Genomic DNA, 21,122 nt, shown 5'->3' with positions numbered 1-21,122 from the left:
GCATAAAATGAATGAATTAAATAAAGGTACACATACACATGCACACACACACACATATATATATATATATATTATATTTCAAATATATACTTATGTATAATAATAGTAGTAGTAATAACAATAATAGTTATAATTTATATGTATATATATATATATATGCATATTTTAATATGTTGATATACTGTCTATGTATGGAATTATAAAACGCACCTGTATTCGTCTCCACTACCACCTCATTGTTGTCTGTATTCGTCGCTTGAGGAGCTTCTCGTCGTATTGAATGCTTTACACCCTCTGCCCCGTTCACTTGCAGTCGGGACACTGTATCTATCTCGAGACTGTGTCTCCATATCGTTTAGTCTCCATTATACTATCAGTGTATGTTGTCCCTATCCCTCGTATGTGCCTTTGTTTTCTTAACTTCACTCTTCATTGCAGGGAGTGATGCCGATGTCGGTGTATGTACAGCTGAGCATTGGAAAGCATGCGCTACGGTCGAAGACAGCCAGTTACTGTGGGACCTCACCTGTGTGGAACGACACCATACAGTTCGGTATCAAGAACATGTCCCCCAGGCGTATAAAGTATGTGCTTATGCAAAGGACGAGCCATGCTATAGTGTGGTTTGACTTGGTCTGCGATCGTTATCATATATGGTCAAGTACAAGATGTATAGACATGATGTGACTCCTAAACCATCCTATATTGGTGATGTGTACGGTAGGTTGCTATTGGTAGTCGTAGTGGGAGGGTAGTATTCGCAGAATAGAAGTTGTACGCTCACATAATGCCGGGACGCGGATAAATACGTCTATATACAACACTTTATGCATACTACATGGATAACGCACACACACCGGGATTTTAGTGTCATTTGGGTACATACTACACACATACACGCGTACACATACTGTGATATTGGTCAATATCACGTACACATACTGTGATATTGGTCAGTATCACGTACACATGCTGTGATATTGGTCAGTATCACGTACACATACTGTGATATAGGTCAGTATCACGTACACATACTGTGATATTGGTTAGTATCACGTACACATACTGTGATATTGGTCAGTATCTCGTACACATACTGGATATTGGTCAGTATCACTCACGCACGTACAAATCTTAATACAGCACAAAACTAATTCATACTACTACACACACACGTCTAAAGTACAGCACAATACACACAACTAAGCCCAGTACATACGGGTCCATCGATATCGCGGCTGGAAGTCTCTCTCTTGTGATACCAGAATGACTCAGATAGTGTTTACTGGAGAGGGTTATAAATAATGGAGTTGTATGTTTGATTACATCCATCGCCTATTGCGCCTGTACTGCTTGGGTGCGAAGGGGTGAGGACAAGCCATCGCCCTAGCTTTGTAGTTTGTACAGTACGTGCCCATCCATAGGTGGGGGGTATTTGAATTACCAATAGGCTTTTGTTTGGTTCGTCCCTTTTCACAACCTTTCCCACCTGGTGATGGTCTTCAATCAGGGCATCTACCGTACACACATGCTTTGAGCAGTACGCACTCATAGTTGCCGTAGTAACTCTACCTGAATCCTGCAGTTTGTCCCCATTTGCGGTGGATGGCCAAAATAGTATTGGCATTTCCAGCTGTTCACGGGATTAAATCATTCGCACATACATACCTGTACACGTACGCTTGACGGTGCGTTCTTGTATACTTAGCACGATCCGCTTTGCCTGCACACGTGTCTACCAGAGTGGAGGTGTTTTCCTGGGGTTTAATATCCGACGACAAATTAGGTGAGTGTGAGGTTGATCTTGAGTCTATCTATGCGGAGGGCGCTCCGGGCGTGTCCGGAAAGTTCGACGTTGCCATCGGAACCGCACGCACGGGCACGGTGGCCATTGCCGCGGAGGTGGTGATGGTCCAGAGGTCTGTCAACGAAGAACGAAGTAACGTGGTCCAAGGTGAGATCATCTTATGTGTATGGATGTGGCGAGTGCTTTTTATTTACTTCAATACTATTGTATCTGAAATCTAGCTCATGCTTCTCGGTTTGTTTCGTAGACGTTAGCCCTGTCGGTTAGGTTCACAGTGGATGCGTCACAGGCGTAGTGGTGGTGGTTGTTGTATAGTAAGGCACGTCGGATTGCAAGGAATAGGTCTATCGTCCGAGTTACCTATATTCCAAGTTTAACGTAATTAATTACACATGAAAATACCTTCCAGTTGTGGTGTACTATTTATATTGCTGTGGTGAACTACTGAGGTAGCTTGCTTCTTTTACTATCTGCATGAATGTAAATAGAGGGCATGTACATTCATGCTATATATATATTTATATATATATATATATATATATATATATAACATATATATATACATGTATATGTACAAGTATATATAAATATGTATATACCTGTATATATATACTTATGTATATATACATATATATATATATATGAATGTATGTATGGATTGCATGTATATATTTCTGTCGCTTGTGTGTGTCGATTTGGATATGTATATATGATTATATAATTATATTATTATATATTATCTTTTTATATATATATATGTGTATGTATGTATGTATGTATGTATATTATTATTATTACAATTATAATTATTATATAAATATAAATGTATACATATATATATATATATTATGTATGTATGTATGTATGTATATTTATTTATTTATATTTAAATATATATATTTATTCGGTGTACATGCTGGGTAGTTTGTACATATATGCGGATGTAAAGAGGGATACAAATACCTCATTATTTTTTACTTATACTGGTGAGAACCATATCTATCATGTTCTTTCCATGATACTGTTTCCGGTGTAGTCAAGGCACCAGCTACAGACTGAGTACAAATGCACCACATTTATTGTACGAAGTGATTGAAAATACCTTGTTCTCTCGCATGCAAATAAGAGGACCACAGTGTTCGGCTCCTTCTCACTGCACGAATTTATAACGCCTTTTGCTGTATACTTGCTTATGTGTATCTATGCATTGGCAGGAGTCAGTGTATGCGTCTTTGTTGAATACAAATAGTATCCGTTAATGTTAGTATAGAAAACTTCTCCACATTCGAACCTTCCCCGCATAGCTCACATACCTTCGCAGGCCAGCCGAAAATTGTAAACCCTAAATCCTGAGCACTTAAAACATCAAGTCATCACACTGATTATCCAAGTTCACTCGGCATATAACTGATACTGATATGTTCCTTCTCCAAGTAATTTCACAGTTCACTCATCATATATCGTACACATAAATGTTTTTTTTTAAAACTATCTTTCAAAGGTCAGAGAGCATGTAAATTATATATCTAGATGTCACTTCCGAAATACAAGGTACAGGTACGGCTAGCTACGAACCATCTGAGTTCACTAAGCATATCTTGTACACCTATATATTCCCCATTTAAATATCTATCATAGTTCACTCAGCATCTAACTTATACCGAAATGCTCGGTACAGGCACGGGTAGCCCAGCACAGCCACAACCACTATCACAGCAGCCTGCACCAACCGGTGTAGCAGAGCAGCACCATACCTCGCGAGAGGAGCAGGTATTTATGGGCGCATACTATGTACACATGTGCATATGTGTATGCGTGTGTATACAGGCACATACTATGTATATTTGTATGCGTGTGTATATGTGTAGTACGAGTACTGTGGAGCCAAACACGTTCATTTTTATACGTAAAACTTGTTGTTGCACGGACAGGTATGCCATGCATGAATGCGAAGCTTCACGTAGCTGCAAACGCACATGATATGCTGCATTCGATATATATATATATGTATGTATGTATGTATATATATACATATATATATCTATGTATATAATATATATATATATAAGTGTGTATAATAAATATATATATAAGTGTGTATGTATATATGTATATATATATATATTTATATTCATATTTATATATATCTATGTATATATATATATATATGTATATTCATATATATATATTTATATAGTAATATATATATATATGTGTGTGTGTGTATGTAGATAGGTTTATATATATGTATATATTTATATTTATACTTATATTTTGATATATATATATATATGTGTGTGTGTGTGTTTATGCATATATATACATATATTTAATGCATATATATATATATATTATTATATTGATATATCGATATATTGATAGACTGATATCTGCCTTCATTTCGGTATTTCTTCAACTGTGCTTATCTCGCAACAGGATGAAACCATCCATCTTCGCTCGTTATACATTATTTCATTCAGAGTTGCACGGACATATTGATGAGGGGCCATATTGATAGGGCTTATTCCGTACTATTCGCAATATAACACAACTCACTTGTGTTATTTATCTTTCCTCGTCTTGCATAGGAGGCCATCCAGGCCGAAGTACAGCAACAGACAGAGCGCGACATGACTCACCTCAAGGAATCCTTCCCCCAATTCGATGAGGATCTTATCCAGAACGTATACGTGGCCAACGATTCAAATGTACAGTCCACCGCCACTCAACTTCTGCAACTCGGCGAATGAGGATAGAGCTACATAGTCGATTGGAAATTGTGAATGAGAATGGCACATTACAGGTCAAATACTGGTTAAGCGCCGATGTGCGTGACTGTAAACAGAAGATTGCAAGCATACCGATGATATAGCAACCGAACAATTACAGTCATAAATGACGTACAAATTACCTTTTTAACATTCAGAAAATATATATATAGATGTATATATATATATATATATATATATTACGAACATATATTTGTACGTGAATATCTATTTATACATTCATTCTCATGTAAGTATACTTATATGGATTAATATACAGCGCAGATCCATACTAGTACGTATTGTTTGTTCATAGTTCGACAGATGCAGTACGTTTTATCGTTTTGTCCATTTTATAGTTCCCCCCGTGTTATTCTATTCAGATGAGTACAATGATCTGGTCGGAAGGCTTGCAGCTCTCATCGGAACCTACAAGTCCAAGTTCACAGCGCATATCTTCCGCACAAGCTTCAGCTTCCAAAGGCACTGAATCAGGTCTACATATCAAATCATTGGCGGCCTCGTTGGTCCTTTTCTTGTTACCGCACTGCGCTGCCTTTGCTTCGACGGCCGACTCGGTTGCTGTAGCGGGTACCGCTGCCTCCGCTTCCTCCCATTCGCACACAGTGCCAAAGTGGGGTCCGGCTGCGCACTCTGCCTCGGTTAGATAGGTTCGACAGTACTTGGACGTGTGTACATACTCACCTCCAGTGGGCTGCACAATACCGGTGGCAACCGCGGTTCCATTCTCATTCAAGTACAAATAGTCGTTTTCTCCCTTACATCTGAGAGTGTTCTTGCCTTGATTGCACAGTAGATCGGCCTCGCATTCGATAGCAGTGGTGTAAGCAATGCACATAGGGTTATTAATGGCCTCTACCCAGGAATTTAGTTTATTGCACTCTACTTGATCGTCCTTGTATGAACAGAACTCGTGTACATTGCACTCCGCCTTATCGGTAATAGCACCACAGAGGTCTCCGATGTCTGTGGATGCCGCTTGTCTGACAGTGACTGACTGCACATTCAAGGTGATGGCTGAGAAGACAGCAACGGTAGAAATAATGTATGAGATCATGGTGTTTAGAAGCGACTATTATGTTGGTAGGCAATTGTAATGATTTTAGTGTTCCACATTGCTCACTCTGCTGCCTTTATATACTCTTTGTCTTCTCTCTTTGGTTTTTAATTATAATTTAGAACTTTTGAAGGCTATGTATGTGCTGTCACCTGTCATATATAGTCATCTGATGAACTGAATGACAAGCGCTCCCTCGCCCCTCGGGCCCTCGCAACATCTACATAACACGAGTCGCAAGAAGAAGAGCAACTATCAGACTGAGGGGGACTCTTGTCACTCTAAGTCTCTCAGATACTCACTAACTGACTCGCTTTACTCTGTACTTTTACTACTGACTCAGCTACTCAGTACTATTACTAGTCCACTCTACTCTACTAGTAGTTGTCATTACTGCCGCAATATTTTCAAAACATCCAGAGTAGTATTTTTTTTTAATTGAGCCAACGTGAGTAGATCCCAAAGGATAACATATGTTTTAGAGCATATGAAGAGTAGTCTGAGTAATTCGGAGGTCTGAATGACTAAATGCCTGTGTGATATGTACTCTGATTGCTGAATACCTTTTTCGAAACAACCACGGGCCTAGTTTCCTACCAGTCTCATAAGTACTTTTTCGAGTTTTAGGGTTTGTATCAATGTAATTAGCGTGATTTTAAAAGTACTTGTGAGATGTGTTTGTTTTCTGCCGGTTTGTTTGTTATCTGTCGGCTGAAAACGCTCGACTTAAATGTTAGAAATTGTAGCGCGGATACAACCCATTTGTTGCACTTATGTTAGGTCTTTGTCGGTCTTAAGGGCTTGACATATGTTAGCAGTTAGACACATGTATATAGGCGTCCTCTGTCTCAGCTATTGCTTCGGATTAGGCCATGGTTTTACAGTTGACACTATTCATGTCTAACATACATCGACCTCTCCTCTGAGGCCGGCAAAGAACTAATACAACAAGTGCGATAAATGGGCTAAAATCACGCTAAATACATCTTTTTTAAAAGCAAAGTAAACTCGAAAAGTATGGACTAGTAGGAAACTGAGCCTGAGGTGGTTAATAGTTTTATTGTCACCAGTGACGTATAAAGACATTCCATTTTTGCTTTTTTATATATATATACATATTTTAGAAAAAAAACTAGAAAAATAATTGCAATATCGATTTTTGAAAAATCAATATTGCAGTTATTTTTTGGGTTTTGACTTTTGAGTTTTTACTTATTCTCTCTCTCTTGTTGTTGTCTTGTGTGTGTGCGTGTTCCAAACTTCCAACTTCCAACTTCCAGAGAAGAAGTATTTTTTTTTTTTGAAGTTCCTAACTCCCATGTATTTATTTAGTGACCTACTATGTAGTCCTCAGCCCCTCACTCGTTGCTCTGGAGATCACGCGACTGATGAGTGACAAGCCTGACGACTGATGACTTATTGACTCTTATTCTGTTATTCACAGTTTATTTCGGTCTCAGATTTACTCTTTAGAAGTTTAATTATTTTTAGAAAAAATGGTTTTTATATTTATTTTAAGTCCGGATCGGGATTTAAGGGTATTTTCATTAAATACAACGTCATGGAACAGTAGTTTATAGAAAGTTTAGAAACTGTAAATTCCAAAGTTATGGAGCCTGGCCTACTAGTAGTCTACTACATACTACGTTCCAAGTTCCAACTACAGATATTTAGGCCTTTTTATATGGGGGCTGGGGCTGTGGGGCAGCGCAAATATGTAAAAACAGGCCCATCCACCTAACCACCCTGCGGCCTAGCCGCCCAGCCGCACAGCCGCCCAACCGTCCATTAGGTCGAAGACTCCAAGGCCAAGCGGGACTGGCCCAGACCCCAGGGCCCCAGGTCCCGGCGCGCCAGCCTCCGCCCTCACTATCGTCCGAGGCTCCACGGTTGCTCTTGAAGGCTGAGCGCCTGAGCACCGCAATAGAACAGACAACAGATCTTTCGGTTTCAGAAATTCTGACTCTGTGAGTGTTTCCAGTTTCATTAAAAAAAACACAAATTTATATTGACATTGCGTTCTATGTATTTTTGTTTTTCATAGTCATCACTCATCAGTGATCACAAATCAGACCTAAAACCCTATGAAATATGAATGATGTTTTTGGAAAAGGAATAAACGATCTCCGCCGCCATCCTACAAGGCTGATTCCTAATTAGTAGGTATTTCTCATTTAGGTTTATATTCTGCACCAGGTTTTCGCCTACCGTCAGCATGTCACAAATGACATGCTGACCAATTTCTTGTCACAGATGATATGCTGACCAGTTTCTTGTCACAGATGACATGCTGACCAGTTTCTTGCCACAGATGACATGCTGACCAGTTTCTTGTCACAGATTCTCATTTTGTTTTATATTTTGCACCAGGTTTTCGCCTAAAGTCAGCATGTCACAAATGACATGCTGACCAGTTTCTTTAAATCCTTTTAGTAAGACTTTGTAATGTTTTAGAAAACATTCGCTGCCCCGTCACCACAACAGTGCCTAGGCTCTGTTCCATACGTCACACTTGCTAGTGGCATTGCTATCGGAATATTGACATATCTATGCCTATACAATGACACGGCTTGACAACATGAGTGTTTATTTTCTTGAGCAACAGGTAGCAGTAACATCGCATCCACAATAGGCTCCTCAACGCCTAACGCAAGTATGGACGGTGCCAACTGGCCGGTTAACTAAAAACGTGACGAACGATATGAAGTAAATCAGCTCCGTGAGACAAAATTAGCCGCACGAGCCCCTTAGTAATGTGCACGTTTTTCGTAGAGAGACAGAATGTTGAAACATGCTCAAAGTATAGCGCTGTAAATTCCGATATCGATGGAGATGCCGACCGCCTTTGGTAATTCTGCAGGATGTGAAACGGTGTAAGTTATCGACCCTCACAGAGTTGTACATCACTGAACCCACAGCGGCAGAGATAAATATGTATGTGCACAAAGTACTCTAGGCAAATATTTAGGACCGGACCTGGGGGCTAGACCTGAGAGAGAAATTAAGGACCGAACCAGGGGACCGGACCTAGGGGATTATTGTTTGAGGGCCGGATCAGAGGACCGGATCGATTAGTAAAGTTAACGAGATAGAAGGGATGACTCATCCAAAGCCATAGAGACGGGTATTTTCAAATAGCCCGATGGTAGAGAAATTCTAGTTCCACATAGAATTGTGATTAATAAAACCCTAAAACCCTATTGCAGACGCGTCATTTCCGGAATTCAATATTGCTTAAATGCATCGTGGTATAGTGTGTCCTTGTCGGTGTAATTGACAGTACAGTATGTGGGAACTTGCTTATTATGCTTGGAGTCAAACATGTCGATGTCGATGGGACCGAATGAAATTTGGACACGTCTTTGAAATGAGTCCATTGCGAGTTGATAGTCATTGCAGTATTTTAGTGGCTGTTTAGTGGTAAGGTCATTGGCCTTAACAATCGGTTTAGTGGCAAGGATGGAGTGAGGGTTGTGACGGTTGTGACTCTCGATTTGGATAGTATTGAGTTGCTAGCGTCCGGAGACTTCGACGATGATCTTGACGGTATCGGTGTCATAGGTGATGTGGCATTCTCCGAGGGTGTTCTGTTGGTTGTTTTCCAGAAATGTGACGGTATAGCCATTTTAAGAAGGTCATTGGCCTTGACAATCGGTATAGTGGCAAGGGTGGATTAGTGGACGAATCTGGCGTGGTGAGGGTTGGGACTCATGGTTTGGATAGCATTGAGTTGCTAGCGTCCGGAGACTTCGATGATGATCTTGACGGTGTCGGTGTCATATATGATTGTGCATTCTCCGGGGGTGCTCGGTTGGTCGATTTCCAAAAATGTGACAGTATAGTCGTTGGCTTGAAGGTTGTAGACTGAGGAGGATGGGTTGACTGGCGTTGGGGAAGACCAGATCAGGGCTGAGGCCGGATATGGTGCTGCCCATGGTACCACCGGCAAATTCGAAAAGGTATGTGCCGGATTGTATATCCGTGAAATGGTCAGCATAGTTGACGATAGAGATGTCTGTACCGGAATCAATAAGGGCGTTGGCAAACAAGGGTTGTTTTAGGCTGTTGATGTGAGGGTTTACACAGAGTGAGTGATTTTATAGTATAGTGGTTCAGGTGGGCGGGGTTGGTGGAGGGGGTGAGAGCGATGTTATCCCACAATGCCCGATCATCACACTTACGCTGCCAAGCCTCCGTAGTGTATTCGTTGGCGAGGTGGCAGTTTTGCAGGTGAGAGGGCCTGGCATTGTGCGTTCAAAGCCTTTGTGGTTAGAACTTCCGCATCGACTGCAGCTGGTGTTGGAGCACTTGTATACACCGTGAGCGGGTATTTAACAGGCGGTGCAGTTGCTGGTGTGTTGGGGTCGACACCGATGGGGGCGGTTCAGAGTTTGCAAGTGGTGATCTTGCCATTTCCACGTTAGTTCGTTTTTGTACGAGTACTGGCAACGCCGTATATGGAGGACGAGCTCAGGACGGTACTGATGTTAATCGCATGGTTGCGTATTTTTTTGACGACGGTGTCAAAGGTGTATGTATTGTTTATTATTGCCATGATGTCCTGAGCAACGAGTTGGAAACAATCGGGAAGGGATTGGATCAAACTACATATGTGGTAAAATTCAGGGGTTGTTGTATTGAGTCCCTTTAGTTTGTCTCTGAGGTGGGTAACTTTGGTTATGCTGTTGTCAAGTGATGGCTGCTGAGTAAGAGTAAGGAGTTGAACAAACAGCTTACAAATGCGACCAATGGTGACGGAATCGATGAAGTGGCTGAGGGTTTGATCAAGGTAGGTGTCGTATTGCTCGGGAAGGCCTGAGCCAAAGGATTCGAAGAGTATCGTAGTATCTAATAGTGAGTTTGGAATCGTCAGGGTAGTGTGTGGATGAAGGGTGTGTAGAATATCGTGCTTCTTCATCATGTGACAACGGAACTGGCGATGCTAGTTGGTGAAATTCTTGTCGCCAGTTAGTTTGGTGGTTAGGTAGCTCCGTGTGTATTTCAAGGATTTGGAGGAGCTAATTCGGCTATTGGGAATGTTGTGTAGTTGTTGTGTAGGGATAGCGAGAGGTGTGCCAAAGGGGAGGCGGTATTGACAGACGTCGCAGTTTTTGTTCCGCAAGTTGTAGGCGTTGGCGGAGGATGTGAGCATCATCAGTAGATTGTTGTGCACGTGTTGTGTGAAGATCGTTGTTGAGGGTGATGATCTCGATGTATGCGTAGTTGAGAGAGGATTTAAACTCGTTCATTTCTTCAAGAGTGGCAGTGATCAGTGCGTAGTGATCGAAGCGTTGTGAGGAAAGGATTGGCTTGAGTTTGGTAATCTTGCTGCGAAATTGAGTGATGGATAGAATCGTCACGGGTTGTGCGGAGACGTGTGTTCTCGTTGGCGAGTGTGGCGTGGTGAGGGGATGGTTGCTGTTGGGATTGTAAACTTCGATGGATATTTCTATGTTTTAAACTATGTTATATAAACTAAGATACAATTTAAGTCAGTTAGGATTTAGCAGTGATAGCTTGTGTAAGAATGATCGGGACTGCCTCTTGGTAAGAGCATTAATATCCTCGATGACACAGGACGTACCTCTAGCTGTTCTTTATTGAATAATTTTCACTAGAAGTACTAAGTGTTCATGATCACATATCTAATTTGTAGATAAACATAAGAACGTAAGTCAGGTTAATACATTAGCTAATATAAATAAAGTTCCATCTGAAGAAAAGTTAAAAAAAAGAAAAAGACTTATTGGAATTTGGAGATTGGCGGGAATAACAAAACCTGTAAGTAGTAGTTCTGAAATTAAAAAATTTAGTTTACAATATCCTATATCTACTATCGTCTCAAATAGATCCAAGTAAATGAGTCATACCAAATACTCGGGCTATTGGAGCCATCAAAGTGAATTTAGAACTCTTTGGAAATATTGAAAAAAGAACTTGTATTAAATTATTTTAAATACAAATAAAACCCAATGTGCTAACTCATTTGAACTTGATATTTTAGACTGACCGGAGGCCGTATTTCTACAGGATTACGGGAGATCCTCAAGTTGTTCATTTAGGAAAATACGTTCGATAAAACAGGATTTAAGGCTGGCCTGCAACTGAGTGCGTTCCTGGAGACAAACTTCAAGCTTTTGGAGTTGGTATCACGATCCGCGCGGGCTTCGTCGAGTTTAGAGTGAAGAATGTCCTTGTCTTTCTGGAGCTGGTCAAGGACGTGTGTGCAGCACGGCGTGTTCGGGCTTCCTGGAGTTGTCGAGGAGGGCGTCCCTCTTTTGCTTGAGCTCCCAGATGATGGCTTCGTGAGTGTCGGTTGTGGTGCTCAGTTGGGTGTATTCATCAGTATGTGTGGCGAGCTACTCGTTGCGTTCCGTGATAGCGGTATTGGTTTTGGTACCAAATAAGCCCATAACCTGTTAGAACCATTTATTTACAAAGTAATTTTATTTTCATAGTGTCTATAATATATGGTATATACAGGGTTTATACAACAAGATGTTTATGCTGGGCTTTAGCCCTACATGACACTGACACTTATGACACTAAAATACACTAGGGTTATTTAGGGTTTAAAATTCGCTCTAACACATCGCATCGGCACCGATACAATCTACGCCAATCTTTGCCCTCCAGGCTACCACCCACATCCACATTAAACCCAACTTCTCGGCCCTGATCAAAGCCATATCATGTCCCACCTCCTCCTATTTCATCCGAATTGGCCCTTCGTGAATGCCCTGGCCCCCTCTCTAACTCAACTAGTTTTACTTTTGATATTCACTTACTCCATTGGAACTCCCCGTTATACATTGTTATTCGGAGGATCCTGATTCCTCTGCCACCTCGGTCGCTTGCCTGTCCCCTAACCCCACTGTTTAAACCATCACATCACCACTACCCATCTCCTCTGCCCACTCTGTTACGCCCTCTAACCGTCCAGAATTGTCTTTATCCAACGCCGCTGCGCTTTTTGACACATCAGTCCCGAATCAAATTGCTTCTGCCAAGAAATCTCCGTCTTGGGCTTCCTGGAAACAGGACATTGAGACCGAGCGCCAAAACAGTATCAGGAACGAAATAGCTGATGTCATGCTACTGTCCTCCGTCCCATCAACCGCTAAAACCATTCACAGTAAGTACGTTATCACAAAGATTCACGCGACTACCTTACAGGGATGACATTCACTGGTGATGTTTGGCGACCCATCGTCAGTGTATTCGGTATAAAGATGATGACTTATGTCTTGCAAGAGGTAATGGATCGCAAATTTGCTATCTTCATGAAAGCTCATTCCTTGGAACAGCACCGGGAAGATTTACTTGTTTACTCTTCAATTTTCTAGTCAGCTAGAATACGTCTACGCCCATCGAAATGCCATTTAGATATTCTACAAGAAATCCCTAAAGTCTGTTATAGCCGTGTGACCTTACGCAATTACAACGATTTCTCAGGATCGTCTCCAATCTCTTGTGTCCATGCCTCCCCCCAAGGACAAATCTGAAGTCCAGACTTTTTGTGCCACCATGGATTGGTGGGCACAATATGTACCACTTTTGGCTACTATCCTTGCCCCATTGACTGATCGTACGTCTAAGAACGATAAGTTTATCTATACCGCTGCTTGCCATGCAGCTTATACCATGGCTAATACGGCTATTGTGGGTGTTACCTTTTCATTGCTCTGTCCAGACCATCATCTTAACATGTTTGCTGATGCCCGGTACAGGTATTTTCGTCCGCATTCCTCGTATTAATGAAACTTCTTCTTCTTTTCCTGTGGGCTGAATCCAACCTTTGAGTTCTAAGCCTATGGCGGATCAAACTCTGCTCCACAATAAATTGCAATAGCATTCTACTACAAACACCTTGTGAATCTAAATCACGCTCTTCAGCCTCAGCAACGTGATTCTACTCCTTGTGCTTCTACTATGTCTGGTCTGAAACGCACTCATACTCCGAGTATTGCTGTAAACTTTAAACTTCCTGCTATTAAGCGTTCAAGAAAGTCTCAGGCTGACCGTTTAATATTCCGAGCGAAAACGGTTATATTTGCACGGGCAAGATATTTGTCTTGTGTAACTACCGTGCTAGACTCTTCATCGTCGACTATTGACCCATGGGTCCATGGCTTTTCATAATTGACGCTGACCGGCTATACCCTGTCTCTTATCGCAGTATAAAACTCAACCCAGCTCAACATTGTCACCACATTTCTGACTAATAGAAGTGATGGCTATTGCTTACGGCATCGATGACTATATAAACTGTAACCTATAACCCATTGAACATTTCGACTGATCATCAAAATGTGATCCCATTCTTCCATCAGAACATTGCCTTTCCTAAGACAATTAGAGACGATCGTCTTCTTCGTTTAGCGCAAAAGGTGCGCCGTCACGCAGCACATATTCGCCATATTCCAGGAGGATGAAATTATGTGGCAGACATGCCCTCCCGAGCACCCCAGTATTTATATCCTATAATGCAGTTTACTCATAAACGCCCTACTTGGGTCACGCCCCTTGTTACTCCTCCCCCTTTGCTAGTTGCCTCATTGGCCCCGCACCTTTCTGCTTATCGAGATGAGCCTTTTCTCAACCCTGTTTGGTTCAAGATCTGATGTGATAAATGGGGGGTCCCAGACATTGACCTTTACGTTAGTGATACGTGCCAAAATCTTCGTCGGGTTTGCGCAAAAACTGAGGGTACTGAGGGCAAATAACGCCCGGTGAACATCAGAGTTTGGAGTACACTTTCTTCTTTGTCAACCCCCTGTGACGTCCACACCGACCTTTTTTCCGCCGTTGTTGGTATGCTATAGACTGTAAAGCTGTCGCCATCTTATCATTGTTCTTGGATTCCTGCCTTCTTCCAATTTTTTTTTTGCTGGCAGTGCCATTCATCGTTCCCCATACTGAGGATGCATTCCTTAAAACGCAACTACGGCTCCTGGCGTGACACCACGGCGCTACACGTTGGCTGGTTTAATTTTGATTACTTCCAGTTCCTCGAAGGAATACATTCCTTTATCTCAATTTTCCTTGCATGTTCTGAGTGCCACTTGCCCAACACTTGGTGTCCTCAATCCCATCATTCCAAATTTGGTGCCTATTCTGGCCCTCACAAAGCGACTACTATCTGCCTTTCATTTTTACCCCTCGCAAGGGATTATGGTTGGCGACAGGCCTCGCTTGCGCACTACGTGTGAGCACCGCACATGGCGATAGTCAGCACCTGCTTCCGAAACTACTATCCTTAACTCTCAATCTTCAACTACGACATCTTTAGCTGCTGGTCGCCAATCCCAGCCCGTGCACCAGGATACGGATACAAATTCGTTCTGATAAACCGCATTTCTACTATGGATATCATTTAAAATCTTTTCCTGCGACACCGCATCCTTCTGCTCGGACTGATACTTCAGATAATACTCCTCGCTCTAATGCATCTGGTTTTACCTGTCCTCCTTCAGCAGTCGGTGGACCACCACCCCGACTTTCTACATTCACTGCTATAGTGCCTTATCGGCCACCTTCCATTGATGAACCATATGGAGATTTATTATTGGATTATGTCCAAAACGCGCTTTTATACATGAGTATATATATGCGCACGAAAAGGGCTAGTTTGCAAATAAGTCCAATAGTACGTGCTTTGGTGCGAAGCTAACATACAATTCCAACAGCTAGGTAAGGGTGTTTTCTCACACGATATACAGGGAGATGTACCCCGTAGTGTTACCCGCACTAATGTAATACCCAGGAGCCACGCCCCCCGGAGTGTTGTCTCTTTCTCTCCTCTCACCGGACACAGGGTTCTTGCTATCCTCTCTTTTCAGGAGAATAAAATACAGTCACGGGTTATCCCTCCAGCCCGGGTCCTACAATCGATAAACAGAACTTATCTTCTGGCCAACAACCTATCTCGTTGATTCCTCTTCCTACTGACTCCGACCTTGAGATCTTGGAGCGTACCCGCAAGGCCCAAGAAACTCAGGCAGCTCAAGCGAACAGATTCTGGACTGATGCATCTTTATTTGCGATTGGTCGAGAGGTTCTTTGCAAACTCAAGACTAATCCATTCTCTGCAGCTAAACGTCGGGGAGGTCCGGCAGTTGTCCGTGAATCAATTCCTCCCGTTATGCATGTTATGTTAGATGCCGCTACTTCTAAATTCTTCCGGTTCCATCGATCGAAGATCGAAGCTCTAAGGTTATCGCCCTCGCATTGGTATCCTGCTCGTATCGTTCGCGGTACACGTGCTGCGTCCATCTATACTGATTGACTTTTCCATGAAAGCCTTTTTCCGGATGCTGTTGAAACTGATAAAGCTCGCCTTGCGTTGGTTTTTAAACGCCTGATATACTTTTCCAGAAATAGTCCAATGTGGCTATCCGTAAATATTTCAGCCTTGCTGCTGCTCACAACTGTTAACGGTCTGATTCTATCTTTCGTACCGAGATGATGAATTTTCACGACAGCATCTAACTGCCACTCAGTTCACTTTCATCCGTTCTGGTTGTGCATGTGCTTACCGTTTGGCTAATAGCCTCGCATACTTGAACTCCCAACTCCTTGTCTGGCATACTATGTATATTGCTACTCAGACCACTTAAGTTTTTTCCTGGTCTTTAATACATGTTTGGTTTTAGTCTGCGTGCTTTAATACGCCCCTGTTTTCCAAGGAACCAGGCCGTATGGGGGGATGTAAAACTATGGACTAGAACTTGCTGAAACCTACAGAATTGTTCATAAAACAAAACTGGTTTCCCTTACACGTAATTTTGACGAGCTAAAGGCCATCGCCAATTAGAAACCAACAACTACTTTCGTGTGACACTAAACTGTCAACGGCTAGAACACATGAATGTTCAGACGAACAGAAAACTACCATATAATTAAAGCTGTGAGACTGTCGGTTGTAACTTCACTAAACTCAGCTAAAGCTACAACCAACATAAGACATAAACTTAGTCTGTTTCCTTGACCCCGTCCGAGTTGTACCACCTCGTTCGAGTCGTACCACCCCGTTCGAGTCGTACCATCCCGTTCGAGTCGTAACACCCCGTTCGAGTCGTACCGGTTAGGCTTTACATAACATCAAATACTAGAAGTAAAACCCCACAATAAATTCAATTTGTGTTGTGTCATCGTTGTATCTAGTTGATTCCTATACTGATAGTTTTGCTTAAACCAGTCTTCAGATTTTATATAAAATGTGTTTTCAATATGTTCTATGCTGGATTTTAAAAACCGCTGGTTCTCGATAATATAATCGTTCAATGATGTGTCTCTTATAGATATATTGTGTTGCAGCGACAGTCTGATGTAAAATCAAATCATTCCGAAGATGTTGGCAGAACTGTCCTGTATAGTACATCGATACTGTGATGCTTTTTTTATTAAGCAGTCGCTTTAAATATTGGCGCCTGAGCATTCGGCAAGCCTATAAAGTTCCGAATCTACCATTTTGATGAATTCGTATCTACGCATCAACTACACTTTCATCGCCAGTATACCGATAAAGACAGTCAGGGACACTACATATCTGCAGCTCAGACTGACCCATACGAGAATTCTCGCAAATTCACTACCATCGGACTCATTCGGCGCCAGTTCAATATATAACATTTGTATTGTGCCCCAGGCCATTAATCGATATCTGTACCATTATTAAGATATTTGTTGTATATGAGTTTCCAGACGACTCCAGTACATTTAAATGGGATACAGTTTTTATTCTATATCCATAATCGAGTAATTTAATCGCTGACTACTGCTATTTACTTCCGACTTCAATTTAAATAAAAATTATCCTCGTTCGTCGGGATACAACCCCAATTGTATATTGCCATCGAGGACCTTATTTAGGTCCATCAAAGTTATTCTCCTGTTTTCTATTTGGCTACAATTTCTATTTGGCTACAAGGTCCCTCTCTTCCGTTTGGTAGCCTTCTATTCTAATCCGTAATTTGAACCACACTGCTATGTAATTATGATTGGTTTTCTCTTCGCCTGTGTGCTGTTGCCGCCTCGGACGTTAGCCGTTGCGCGTCTCCGTCAGACTTTTGTACCATGCCATAGAAGATACCAGCTGTGTCCTGCAACAGCTGGTGTGGCGAGCCCTGCTCGACGATGAGACCTTGGTCCAGTACAAGCACACGGTCACTGTCTATGACTGTGTCTAATCGATGCGCCACCTGAGTTGTACACAACGATGGGAATGATTGTAGTGTTAGAGCTTAACGCATCCTTTTAATACCCTGTAGTGTTGAATACAACGCTGGCAATGATGGTATTGTTCATTGTTAGTATCCGATACTCCTCCTTTCTTGTAATGATGCTTGGCAACTGTGGACACCTTGGACATTCGTACACACTAGAATTCTAACAGGAACATGGGGTAAGTGGGTAAGTGCTCTCCGGCGGCGAAGCTAGTATACATATGACGTATTCGCACGTACAATTTACTACCGGCATTCCTGAGCCAACGTGCAAACCAGCGATTACCACCACGCACCTGAACAATCCAAAACCCAAAACCTTAACAACTGAGCAAACCAGCAATTACTACCACACACCTGAATAACCAAAACCCAAAACCCAAAAAAATGGCTGAGCAAACGTGCGAATCAGCAATTACTAAGTATTTACAACGCACCTGAATGACTGTCGCGTTGTGGAAGTGTAGTCTGATTGTCTTCTGTATCAACCTATCCGTCATAAGGTCCAAACTGGCAGTAGCCTCGTCCATCAACATCACTGTAGGCTGTTGCAGGATGGCTCGCGCCAGACTCAGCAGCTGTAGCTGGCCAATGCTCATGTTCGCACCCAGCTCGGCGATGTAGTAGTTGAGTTGTTGGGGCAGTTGCATGATCTGTGGTTGAGTGCGAGATAGATGATTGTGAGTGATATAGGTCGTGAGTGAGTGGGATGTTTGGTATCAGAGCACTATTGTGAGGTGTAAGTATATATATATATATATATATATATATATATAACGCACACAATGCATGTTGGGTCCACGGTAATATCTCAGCGCATATATAAGTGTACTATACCGAACAACTAAAAGCGATGCATGTCGAATTACAGCAAAGCACACACTATACTGCCAATCCATGAAAACGTAGGACAAATCAACAGGATAGATGGCTTCACTCAGAAAGTGATACATAGGAGATTTAGGGCCTTACCGTGTCGGCCAGCTCCGCTTGCCCTAATGCAGTCCAAATCTTTTCGTCGCTGTACGTATTGAAGGGATCAAGATTTTGCCTCACACTTCCGCTGAAGAAGAGGGGCTCCTGTAACAGACATTGCGTATAGCATAACCCTTAGAAGTGCATATATCTTATGTGCGTAAACTGACCAAAATATGCATGCAGGAACACAGATAGACATGTTCTTGGTATATATATATCTATTCGAGTCTGAATACGTATAAGCATAACAATCTATAAAGATAAAGATCAAGAGTGAGATCAAGATTAAGATAAAAAAAGAAATAAAGAATAAAGAATAAAGAATAAAGAATTAAGACTATATATATATATATATGTATATATGTATATAAATACATATATAAATAATAGTGTAAATATGTATAATATATATACGCCTAGCTAGAAATTAAGACGTTGACATCATCTTGTAGTGAGTCGGGTTCTATTGCAGGACAAGAGCATAAACTGTTTCATTTGAGGTTAGATCGAGTTGTTTTAGCGTATGGGTAGTTTTCCAAACCCTAAACCCTAAATCATAACCCAAATAAACGCTCAGGGTTTAGGGTTTAAGACATCCACCGGCTTTGCCAGCCTGAGCACACACAAGTACATGCACATCATGCTAAGACTGTAACTAAACATTTCCATATACACATATACATATACACTCAGTTGTATGTGTGTGCGCAGCGAGAGATAGGCACACCACACAATCATACATACAGCAACCCGTGCCACCCACACCCACCTGGGAGATGACTGTCAGACGTTCTCGATAGTCTCGCACACCCAGAGTAGAGACGTCTATGTCGTCGATGCGCACCACCCCGGAGTCCAGTTCAAGCAACCGGGTCAGGCCGAGCATGAGGGAGGACTTGCCAGCACCTGTACGCCCTACCACACCGAGTTTCTCACCTGGGGGTTATGGGAGTATAGAAATTACTATGGAACTGAGAGATAAACAGTGTCTCTATCAAGGGGAATGTATGGGTATGACCAGGAGGTGAGTGTGGAGGTAATTTGTTTGTCGAGGGGCAGTAGGTAGCACTACGATACCGGAATAGGTGGCATTGCGATACCGGAATAGGGAACATTATGATACCGGGATGGGTGGGAGTGCATCCAGAGGTGCGTGCTAGTGCGAGGGTTGTGTATACGTATATGGTGTGCCCAAGAAGCATTTAAACGCACAAGACCGTGCAGCAAAGCAAGCTGATCAAGCTCTCTTAGCAGCACATAGAAATATAATGACAGTACATTTCCTTTACAAAATATGTTCATACAAAAACACGTACAATCACACAAAAACACAGCATAGAGATTTATATATATAATAGTTCAGTGCACAATATTATACCGTTCAGATAGTCAGGTTTTACAAAATATGTTCAAGGTTTTGATTTAGGGAATATGTACCGAACCTCTCAATGGCTAATTTTTCGCGGGTGCTATTTCCACGCTATGCGCTTCGGCTTAGATATATAGATACACACACATATATATATATATATATATATATACATATATATATATATATATATATATACATATATACATATATATATATATATATATATTTATACATATATATATACATGTACACATATACATAGATGACTCTTTCACTATACACCAGTATACCCACCTGGTTTGCAGCTGAAGCTGATGCCTTTGAGCACTGGGTCGAGGTGTGGGGCGTATCGTACCACCAGGTCTGTGACTTGTACCGAACCTTTCGACGGCCAGTCTTTGGCGGGAAGAGTGGCCGCATTGTACGCCGCAGCCTCATGGGGAGCGGTGGACGTGATGTATAGTAGCTTGTCTCTGATTGTGCCAAAAATAGATGAGAAGTAGGTAAGTAGGCATAATTATACCAATAATGGTTCGTTAATTGGGCCTAGACGATAAGTAGGCACAGAGCGAGACTCGGATTGCCAGAAATTCTTCGCTGGCTGCTACTCTAATACTCATAGATATCGAGGAGATCATGTGAGACCTTTATGGCGACGTCACAGAAGGGGTATAGCCGTACGAGTGTGGATGCGCATTTGTATGCAAATGCATACAAGGTATGATATTACGTATACCCCTAGTACCATAGCTACGGTTGAAACACAGAAACAATGCTTTACCTACCTGGTACTGGCAAGCTCTTCCATCCCCAGGAATCGGTACACCATCAGGTTGACTGAGAAAAGGGGATGATATACGGTAGAGTAACTGTCAGTAGTGTTGGACATGAC

General features: G+C 41.9%; 5 protein-coding genes across 5 annotated transcripts; 2 read left to right on the top strand and 3 right to left on the bottom strand.

The window, feature by feature from the left end:
• Positions 1-436: 436 nt before the first annotated feature.
• Positions 437-4,719, top strand: SARC_10154 (hypothetical protein; the record flags this gene model as incomplete). The annotated part of the gene is made up of 4 exons (XM_014295814.1): positions 437-584; positions 1,743-1,954; positions 3,486-3,577; positions 4,396-4,719. Coding segments are annotated over 4 exons (614 nt in total), but the record flags the coding sequence as incomplete, so codon positions are not given.
• A 30-nt stretch (positions 4,720-4,749) lies between these two features.
• Positions 4,750-5,763, bottom strand: SARC_10153 (hypothetical protein). The gene has a single exon (XM_014295813.1). It carries the CDS (start codon positions 5,651-5,653, stop codon positions 4,955-4,957), a length of 699 nt encoding a protein of 232 aa, XP_014151288.1. The 5' UTR covers positions 5,654-5,763; the 3' UTR covers positions 4,750-4,954.
• A 1,643-nt stretch (positions 5,764-7,406) lies between these two features.
• On the bottom strand, positions 7,407-10,574 carry SARC_10152 (hypothetical protein; the record flags this gene model as incomplete). Its single annotated transcript, XM_014295812.1, has 4 exons — positions 7,407-7,618; positions 9,537-9,715; positions 9,835-10,003; positions 10,391-10,574. The coding sequence occupies 4 exons, from the start codon at positions 10,572-10,574 to the stop codon at positions 7,407-7,409; spliced, it is 744 nt and encodes a 247-aa protein (XP_014151287.1).
• Positions 10,575-11,841: 1,267 nt separating this feature from the next.
• On the top strand, positions 11,842-13,878 carry SARC_10151 (hypothetical protein; the record flags this gene model as incomplete). The annotated part of the gene is made up of 4 exons (XM_014295811.1): positions 11,842-12,037; positions 12,597-12,788; positions 13,290-13,383; positions 13,833-13,878. The coding sequence occupies 4 exons, from the start codon at positions 11,842-11,844 to the stop codon at positions 13,876-13,878; spliced, it is 528 nt and encodes a 175-aa protein (XP_014151286.1).
• Positions 13,879-17,252: 3,374 nt separating this feature from the next.
• SARC_10150 (hypothetical protein) lies at positions 17,253-21,073 on the bottom strand. Its single transcript, XM_014295810.1, has 6 exons — positions 21,016-21,073; positions 20,525-20,703; positions 19,628-19,794; positions 18,853-18,960; positions 18,318-18,533; positions 17,253-17,856 (listed from the first exon to the last, which is right to left on the bottom strand). Exons 1-6 carry the CDS (start codon positions 21,057-21,059, stop codon positions 17,650-17,652), a joined length of 921 nt encoding a protein of 306 aa, XP_014151285.1. The 5' UTR covers positions 21,060-21,073; the 3' UTR covers positions 17,253-17,649.
• Positions 21,074-21,122: the final 49 nt, after the last annotated feature.

Source organism: Sphaeroforma arctica (genome assembly GCF_001186125.1).
Source record: "Sphaeroforma arctica JP610 unplaced genomic scaffold supercont1.1153, whole genome shotgun sequence".
Classification (NCBI taxonomy): Eukaryota; class Ichthyosporea; order Ichthyophonida; genus Sphaeroforma; species Sphaeroforma arctica.
The sequence above is the reverse complement of the archived record's forward strand: the minus strand, read 5'-3'. Positions and strand labels throughout refer to the sequence as shown.